Here is a 10,218-nt window from a genome sequence, read left to right as displayed (position 1 = left end):
AAAAGACTAAGGGAAAAGATTTAAGCCACGCGGCTGAAGGTCAAAGAGCCTATGAACACATTGGAGAAGTTGTGTAAAAAAAGGGTATTGTATACTTGAAAAGGTGTTTGGATTGAGGAATTGTATCCTGTTGCCAATATGAATTGTAGGCTGTTAACTTCCTTAAATTATAACTGTGAGTATGATTCTATGTAATCTGTGTTGTCATTGTTATGGATTCTGAACTTAATAGAGAATAAGATTGGTGTTGGAATTAGAAGCAGTAGATGTAGTAGTGTGGGAGATCATATCTGAACTTAATGTTGTTGTTAGGTGCCATCAAGTCGAGTATGACTCATTAGCAACCCTATGAACAAATGATCTGAATCTAGTCCTGTCCTTTACCATCCTCACACTTCCTGACACACAAAAGCCCATTTCAGCAGTCACCCATGTCAACCCGTCTGGTCGAAGGTCTTTCTCTCCTTCGCTGACCCTCCACCCTTCCCAACATCATGTCCTTCTCCAAGGAATAGCGCCTCCTAGCAATATGTCCAAAGTTCATGAAGTGAAGCCTCATTGTTCTTGCCTCCAAAGAGCACTCCAGCTGCACCCTTTCCAAGACATAACTCTTCATTCTCTTGGCCATCTATGGGATGTTCAGTGCTCTTCTCCAACACCAAACTCGGGAAGTGTCAGTTCTTTTTCTATCATCCTTATTCAGTCTGACCTTATAGGAACTGGTTTTGTAATGTAGCTGTTTTTGATGGGGACAGTTTTCTGTAGAGTTAGTAGAAGTCAGATGTGGCCACCCTCACATTACCTATGCTCTTTTTACAGATAGCTAAAAATATTTTTTATTTTCTGGTGGACTAGTGACAAGGAGCTGCACTGGTAACCCAAAAGCACACGGTTTTAATTCACCAGCTTATACATGAGAGAAAGATGGGCAATATGCTCCTATGTGATTAACTAGCTCTGAAAACCCATGAGAGGGTCAGCTATGGGTCAGCTTTAACTTCACAGTACACAGCAAAAGCAAAAAAGACATTGAGCAATTGGTGAGAGTTGTAAAGGGAATAAAAATTCTCATGCATTGCTGGTGGGAATGTAAAATGATGCAGTTGCTTTGAAAAAGAGTTGAGCAACTCCTCAAAATGTTAGAGTTGTGATAGTAACTAGTCTAGCAATTTTACTCTTATATATATACACAAGAGAACTGAAAATACATTTCTAACAAAACTTGTACACAAATATTCATACCATCATTATTCGCAGTAGCTAAAGAATAACTATAATCCTCAATAGATAAACAAAATACAGTATGCCCAAACAATAGAATATTGTTTAGATGTTTTGCCAGCCTAAGTGCATGGTGTTCAAAGCTGCCAGCTGCTTGGCAGAAGCAATGTGGGCAGTCTCCTCCCATGCAATTGACTGTCTTTGAAAACCCACTAGAGGGTCCAGCTAAGTGGGTTCTGATTAGACGGTACATAATAACAACAATAACAACAAGGACTAAACTGCATAATTCTATAATATTGATGTACCTTGAAAACACTATGTTAAGGAAAAATATCAGGTACAAGCAATATAATATTGTATATTTCCCTTGCTGTGAAATATCCACAACTGGTAAATCCACATAGGACAGAAAGTAGATTGGAGATTTGGCATGCAAATGGGGTGGGAGATAGGAAGTGAATGCGGATGAGTAAATTGTTTCATTTTGCACAGCAGAATGTAATTGTGAGAATGCTTTCGAATTAGTACTGATGTATATACAACTCTAATGTTGGGCACAATAATTTAAAGGAGTGACTTATACGTGAGTCATTAACATATCTCAGTAAAACTACTAAGTATTCAAAAAAGGGAGAAAAGAATTAAGAGAGTCAGGGATAGGTAGAGTGGAGAATGCCTGGGTAGAAGCCTCCATAAAGAATATAGAAGAAATTTGAGACAAGAAAGCCATTTTACTAAGAGCTGCCTTGTCTTCTAGCTCATAGAAAACTTTATTTTATTTTTGTAATTAAAAAAAAGAAAGAAAAAAATAAATAGCTGAGAAGAGAATTAGAGGACATGCACTAAAAATACAGACCAAGGAGTTTAATTTAGATACAAAATTAACCTACCAATAAAAGTTTAAATAAGAGGTTTTCACATTTCTCTCTTTGGCGAATTTAAGTAGTGCTTAGAACAAGTTTTATCTGTGCAGAACAATTTGTGGGAGCCCTATCTGAAATGAGAGAGGGATGAATTACATGGCCTTTCACTGCCCTTTCTCTTTTTTTCTCTCTCTTGGAAAACTGTTAAGCTTCCGCATTCAATATAATGCACCACCTCCTCTTTAATCTTACTGAAATAAAGGAAGAGAAGTTTCTGTTCCTTGAAACATTTTATTTTGTTTCTATATATAACTATAAACACGTATACCTTTCTAGACTTAAAATGTCTTTTCCTATAAATACTAACATTTTATTTGAAAAAGCAAAACTTGAAGATGCACTTCTAAACATGATTTCAATCCTTTTTTGGTAGATATATGTAAAGAAAGCAAATTCAGGTTACCTATATATGATTCAGCAATTGCAAATGAGTTAAGCTAACTGCTTGAGATTAGAGTCTACCCAGAGGTGCTTTGGAAGAACAGTCTGGGACTGGTGATTCACCACTGAAAATCAGTCCTGCAAAATCCTCTGGAGGATAGTTCTACTACTTCACACACTATGAGTTGGGATGAACATGGACTTAATGGCAGTTATTTTGGTTGATTAGTTGATTGGTTTTATAGATAACCCTACATATACTATTAGTACAAACACAAAGAATGTATTTGGCTTGGTAAATAGTTTTAAATTCTTTAGGCCTTAGAATTCAGTGAAAGAAAAAAACAACACAAACACAAATATACACAAACCATAAATCAAACAAATAACCCCCCCCCCCCCTATAATCCTTGCTGGTTTTTACCAAGAACAAAAGTATCTCTTCTCAACGATGCCATCATTTCCTAACACTCTAATCTTTAAGAGAAGTCAAATATCTTCTTTGGATACAGTCAGCAAAATCTTTCCTAGACTCTGATCAAGGGTCAAATTCTCATGAAAGTAAAATGTAGCAATTAGATAAGAACAGTAAAGTGTCTTTTTGGTCACCAGACTCACAATTGACTTTTTTGAGTCATCTAGTCTCTGATCAAGTTGGATCACTTTGTTTTAGGGCAGAGTCTATGGTGATACCAATGCTCTTCACAGTCACATAATATTCGTTGAGTAAAAGCTGAAATTCTCAGTATTTAATAATGTAAATATCCATTTCCAAAATCTTATAATGCTTTTAATCCAATTCTGTATTTACTAAATAATGGATTATGATCCTAAGACCAGACACTGTGAAAAGTCAATTTGTTGAAAACTTCGACTAAAGGGAGTCTCCTCACAGGTACAGGAGGTCCCTGATCTCCTCTGCAGGAGATCGTGCTCTCTAACTGCTAAGCAAGGGCATGGTCAAACTGTCCTTTCTCCAGGCCTTCCAGTCCATCAGCCCACGTGGAGGTCGGCATGCTCCGATACGGGTCCAGAAGAATCCGAAAGCACCTGACAATGAGGATGCCCAAGAAAATAAACAACAAAATGACAAAAACAAATGTGGTTTTCTGCTCCAGAGACATGCTAAAATCTGATGACACGTTCCCAAGGGTCACTAGGGGTGATGGGACGGGCTGTTCTCCATCCATCGTCTAGGGCAGCCAGAGCACAAGGCCTTCCAGCTTCCTTCTCTTCCATCATCACTCCGCTGAGATCATGGTGGCTGTACCTTGGACAGGCTGAGTTACCTGCAGGAAGAGAGAAAAGAGGAGGATATAACTCACAAATTGTTGAGTACCACTGACTCAGAACCGACTCATAGCTGACCCTTCCGCAGGTTTTTAGAGGCAGCAAATTGCATGAGACGAGATTGCCCAGCTCTCTTCTATGGAACAGCTGGTAGATTTGAACTATGTACCTTTGTGTTGGCATTGTAATTCCTTACACTGAATGACAAGAGGTCCCTCACAAACAGTAGCAACTATTTTCTAGGCCTATATGGTCAGCCAGCTAGCTATTCTCTTCCCTGAAATCTGAATTCAGTATAATTTTAAGACCAATTTTACTCGGAGATGAAATTACCAGGTGATCCTTACCCAAAACTGTGAGGGATTAGTAGGGAAAACAGACTACAGGAGGTTAGAAATGTACACAGGAATGCTAACTAGACATCCATAACGCAGCCTCCTTTATCTAGTCTCTTTCTGCTTCCCTCCAAGGTAATTTCGCTCATTTCATTCTTACAATGGCTGATAGCAAGGTTCAGATCTATTATTCCTAGAATCTCTATGAGTTGTAGTCGTCTCAATTGCATCTACCAATAATAACAGCAGCCATGTACTAGCACAGTGATTAAACTATGCATGTGTCAGCTGCTTACTACAAAGCTCCATCAGAGTAGGGTTTCCCACAGCCCTGGAGGGAGGAAACTGAGGTAGAATGAAGAGTTCGCTGAAGCATCTCTCACAGGGAGCCTCTGACTCTGGGCTCCAGCTACTCCACAACTTGACTTTTACTTCTAAATGAATGTGAGATTTAGAGAGGCCACCAAGCTATAAAAATTGAAGCAGAAATGCCCGAATTAACGCTGGGTGTCATGAGGAAGAATGTATATAAAAATTCCTTTAAAAGCACAGTAGGAAAAGCAAACCAAAAAGTGCTGCTTTATTTCAAACATAAGTCACGTAGCTCCACCATTCCTTTGTTTGCTTCCGCTGGGGTCAAGGGAGAAAGAAAATATCTTTGACTCCAAAACTATTGATTAGTGTTGCTTTTTTTCTTTAGAAAATACAAACCACATTTAATAATTGGTCTTGGAAAGCACCTAGACAAGTAGACTATGGAAAAAGCGTGGATTGCAATTCCTTTTTAAAGAACAGTTTTCTTTACAATGACTTCCTACTGTTTTAGAGTTGTTTGGTGGAGAAAAGACAGGTAAGTTATACAATTGAGATACATGAAGATTATTACTTGTCATTCAAGGCAAGTTAAAATATATATGAGAGCTACTAAAACTTTTGGATACTAACCTAAATTTAGTATCAAATTGTGGGGGGCAAATTATCTATATCAGACATTGCAATATAGAAAGTTATATAATGTTCAACTATTGTGAATCTGCCTGTAAGACAAATTCCATGGCAGAGCAGTCAGCCATGGAAATTAATATAGATCCAAAAGAAATTATGCTCAGTGAAAATAAAAAACCAAATAAAAATAGAAATTATGACCTAGAACATTAGTACAATATTTCTTCAGTTAACTTATAATCATTGCCCTCAAGCATAGTGTTAGTAATCATAATTATAGTCTGCCTGTATGTTGACACTTCCAAGATTATAGGAGCACAAGATAAAAAATCAATTTGTAAGGGAACTCACATCCAATATCTGAGAAAGAAGTGCTTGCAATTTGGGGAGAAAAATTCTTTTGCAGCTCTATGACTCTGACATTTTAGTTGCAATAGATCAATTTGTGATCCATGCTTGTTTTTAAGTGATATTTGAATAAAATTTGACTCTTAAAAAATGCTTTTAGGAATATAAAGGATATTAATAAATTCAGTTTGGTTATTCTTTGTTTCTAATTACTTTTCTGACTTTAGTTGCTGATTCTTACGGGAAAGTTAGGGTCAATATCTTTCGTGCAACTGTCCATGGCTTTCAGAGTAGGGGCATTTTGTGACCACTCGAACTGGACTAAGTGGAGATTGCCTTATTAATTATTGCAAATAAAAAGTTCTCCAAGCACTGGGTCAAAATAAAGCCATTTGAAGAGGGGTGGTTGCCTGGGCATTCCCTGGCCTATATTTAGTCTTGCTGAGGGTTCCCTCCCTCTGACTCCTGCTCTCCACTGTGACTTAGCTCCTTCGGAGTCCCCTTCTATGTCCCTTCGAGACCTTTTATCTCCAAAGTCTCAGCACAGCTTCCACAGTTGTGGAAGTTCTTTATAAACCACAGCAATCCAAAAGGAAATATAGGAAAAACAAAAGCCGTGAAATGTATACATTTACAACACAAGCCTTTTTGAATCAGTGAAGTCCAATAAAAATAGCCAAAAACAGTTTAGAAGCTTGTGGGCCTGTGCTAGTGAGCCTGTAGTAATAGGCTGAGTAGCTAGTAGAATAATGCCCTATTCAATCGCTGTCTCCCTCCCCTCATCTCTACTTGATGTCCTTAAAAGCCAGCTTGGTGCCCACAAGTCATCTATTCCAGCTTGCTCTTCCAAACAAGGCATGATGCCAAGTGTGTTTTCTCAGCTCTGTACTCCACACTTTCTTATTTTATTTTTTATGATTATTTGTGTATGTGTGAACTGTCAAATTGGATCTGACAGGTACAGGAGGAGATTGTCCCTCCTTCTCCAGCAAAAAATCTTGTGGATTCGAACTGTGTATCTCTGGGATTGCAATGTAGCTTCTTACCACTATGCTACCAGAGTTCACCCTGTACCCCACACTTTCTAAGCCACTTTCCTATCACTCAAGAGTTAGAGAAGCCACATCATTCAATCATTTGAGAGCTGCATTGCTGATTTGGATTATCATACACATCTCCCTCTTTAATATCTCTACAAATCACTCTGGGTACCTATCTTCTCCATAACGAAATCAACTATTAGACTAATTCAAAAATCAGCTTCAATTTGCAGTTTTACCAGTCTATACCTAATAAAAGATGCAAGCCTGCGGTTAACCCTCTCTGCTGCCTGATTATGTGTGCTGAGAAATAGACTAACACATAAAAATACATTCTCCATAATCATCACTAATCCTTTCCAGATAAAACCAAAGTTATAAGGAAAAGAGATGAAAATGTTTGGAAATAGCACAGAACTTGATGAATTCTAAATTTCTATTCTAGTACATCGTAGTGCCAAGTTCCTATTAAAATACCTTCTTTGGTTAAATCAACAAAAGTTTCTTCCAAATTGCAAGATTTTTGCCAAGAGAAGTGACACATTAACATATTACCAGTGAATTGTTTAGCAGAACCTTCCTATTTTAAGGAGAAAAAAAACTGCATTTAGAAAGTTTTGTGGGTTTTTTTTTAAAAAAGAGCTCACTGAAAGGGAGCTGCTGTTGAAGAGACACACAGACAGTTATGAGTAGGAAAGTCATAAGGGAAGGGAAGAGGATGGTGGGCAGAACTGAAAAGATCAGGACAATGGCTTGAAAAAGATGAAGAGATAAAGGGGAAAATGTCACTAATTTCTCAGTTTTGCCTAGTATTGTCCAAAATCCCTGAAAGAGTAAGCTTGGTTTTCAAATGCCATTGGTTAATAAACAATTCACAAATTTAAAAAGCCCAATGGCATGCTTAAGGTAAAAGAAGCATCAGACACAAGACAAAGAAACAAATTTAATCACTTTGCTGCCAAAACAGAGAAGATATAGACAGATGTCTAAATTTTTAAAAATATGCATGTTGTACGCTAAAACACTCCTTTGAGGTAAGCATGAGTCTTAGAAAATGCTCATGGTCACTGTTAGCTTAGTATAGACATCTTTCTAAATTGTGAAATCTGAAGCAGCCAATTATTACAGAAGACTTTGATGCACCCATCAGAAGTGTTAAGAACAATACAGGGCAGTTACTTTAAGTATAAAGAAGGAGCAACATTACTCACAGTCATGTTTTCATCCTGCCTGGCTTCCTCCAGCCCAAAACATCTCTGTTCTTCCCTTTGCCAAGTCTATTTGTGTGGACTTGGGAAAGAAAGTCTGCTTTTCATTCTGGACCAAGGAAGACTTAATTAAAACATGCTACTTCCAACACTCACGTACTACATCACTTTTCTCAAGTCAAGCTGCCTGGCCTCCTGGATCTTCAGAGTGTCACACCCTCTGACTTTCTCCCTCAGCCCAGAGTGAACCATCTCTCTTAGCCGTCATCATCACCGTTAGCCGCTCCCTCCCGTTACCATAATTTTCAATATGTTTTTCTCTTAATTTTTTTTCATGCCTCCATTCTGCATCGAGATTCTTCTTCCCAAGCACAGAACGTACCATTCCAGCCCTCGAAAACCTCTGCACCCTGGCACCCAAGCCCTTAACCCTGCCATGACCTCTGCTATGGAGCTAGGGCCCCTCTTCACTGAACCACAAATCAGGACAAATTCTCACCAAAATTTTCCTAACATATGAATTTAGTACCATGAATTTAAAAAGAAAAAGGAAGAAAAAAAAAAAGAGCCAGATCACATTTATGTTTGATGCAAAGTAAAATCACCAATAAATTGATAAGAATGAACTTACATGTAATTGAATCCGTGGACAACTGAGGAGAAGGTTCTCACTTTGCCTGCCAGCCAGCTCGAGTTCACACCTGCTGTTCTGTGAGCACCCCCAGGTGTCCCATCTCTGACTGTGCATTCATGATGCTCTCTGCCCTGGGGGCCCTCCCTCTTCCCCTGCTCCCATCTGTGGGATTTCTCCTCTTCAGCTCTCACACCCTATAATGCCTTCTTGCTGGAGCCTCATGTCTCTGCCTTCATCAGCTGGGTGGACTGCTTCCTACTTTGACTCTGGAAGCACTGCACTTCTACTCTGTGGTGGTGCTTATTATAAGATAGGTCTCCCACGGGGCTTGTCTCCCTTCCCTGATTAAATGAGCCCCTTGAGGAATTCCTTGCTGTACATTGTCACTGCTCTCTAAAGATAGAGAGAATCCAATATCTGACCCTCAAACAATCCAGAGACCTGGATTTCAACACTCAGGTGCCAGTTACCCAGCTAATTTACATCAGAAAGAAGTAGAAAAGTACTCCTACAATCACAGACAACATTAGCACATTCGCGGTGGTGACACTTGATAGTCATTTTTCTCTTTGGCTCTTTAATTTTTTCCCCCCTGTGTTTCAAAGCTGATGGGTAGAGTAGAAAGTATAAAAATCAGCCAAAGTTACCCTTCTATTTAAGTCATCTGCCCTTTCATCCCTAACTTGCTTCTTGAGGGGCAATCTTTTAAAAATGAGAATCCAAACATCTCATGTGGAAAATATTAAAGTTAACACGTCCTCGCCCCAGACTCAGATCCCTGGAACATTTTGCTTCCTTAGCAGCTCATCGTAGGATTTCTTAGTAAGGAAACATGTTCCATCGCAAGCTAATGTATCTTGCAGTGACATATTTCTTATTTTCAAAAGGACAGCAACAGAATTAGTTAATTAAGTGTCACTTGGCACCTTGTTCTGTGAGACCACCTACCAGCTCTTAAAAAGTACTGCCTTTCTTTTGCAATCAGTAACTCAAGTGTGCATTCTCTTGTAGTCCTCTGCCATAATTATAGTTGCAATAGTGCAATAGGTGAAGTCGTGCTGGCCCATGGTGTCTGTTTCGTAAATAGATGATAATGAACCAATGCTTTCTCTTTATGTAATTTTTGTGCAAAATATATTTTATTTCTAATTTCTGTAATGGAGATTATGAGCATTTTTGGCCCAAATCCTAAAAATTAGTTCCCCAACCCATCATCCATAGGATGCTGAGTCCTAAATTTGTATCTGGTGTATGGGAGTAAATAGAAAGCCATCATTCCTACGTGCTGTTTACATCTTGCAGGAAGCCGTTAAGCAATGCTGTCTGTATTTTAAGTATTCCTAAACCACATAATTGTGGTTCAGGAATACTTAATTGTTGTACCTAATTTTTAAATCTAGGCTAGAAACCTAGTCACATGACTTGACATGTTTTTCCAAATAGATGTAAAAACAGGTTGTTCACTGAACAAAAACACTCAAATGTTTGTCCAGTTTACACTCACGTGAAGCATACGGTACTGTCCTACAAAGATGCCCTGTGTACAGTGTATGTTTATCTGACAGACTGCTGAGACTAGTTTCTAAAATTTAACAGAAGGAGAATCAGAGAGCTGGGACAGGACTGAATCTCCTGCAACTTGTAGATAAACTTATTCCAAGTGGTGCACTGTTCTCTAACAGGGCTGACACTCACTATGGAAATTTTAACATGACTTTTAATGATTAACGTAATATATCATGATATTGATGCTAAATATGATTGTTCTATGCTTTTTGAACAATAGGAAGCTTCAGTGGCTTTCCTGTTTGGGTAACTAGAGTTTCTCAGGGTATGTTCCATTTACCCACCTTACTTGTGTAATCCCCTATTATAAAGGTGACCCTGTCA

At 38.5% G+C, this 10,218-nt stretch overlaps 1 protein-coding gene across 1 annotated transcript; it reads right to left on the bottom strand.

Moving 5' to 3' along the window:
- Positions 1-3,472: 3,472 nt before the first annotated feature.
- CTXN3 (cortexin 3) lies at positions 3,473-3,718 on the bottom strand. Its single transcript, XM_006886010.1, has one exon. The coding sequence runs from the start codon at positions 3,716-3,718 to the stop codon at positions 3,473-3,475; it is 246 nt and encodes an 81-aa protein (XP_006886072.1).
- Between the last annotated feature and the right edge of the window lie 6,500 nt (positions 3,719-10,218).

The sequence above is a fragment of the Elephantulus edwardii genome, unplaced genomic scaffold, assembly GCF_000299155.1.
Source record: "Elephantulus edwardii isolate Elephantulus edwardi_28Jun2011 unplaced genomic scaffold, EleEdw1.0 scaffold00046, whole genome shotgun sequence".
In the NCBI taxonomy this organism is placed as follows: Eukaryota; Metazoa; Chordata; class Mammalia; order Macroscelidea; family Macroscelididae; genus Elephantulus; species Elephantulus edwardii.
This window is presented reverse-complemented; position numbering and strand designations above follow the sequence as displayed.

Coding starts and splice junctions, on each gene's coding strand:
- CTXN3 (XM_006886010.1), bottom strand. CDS start 3,718: ATGGATGGAGAACAGCCCGTCCCATCACCCCTAGTGACCCTTGGGAAC.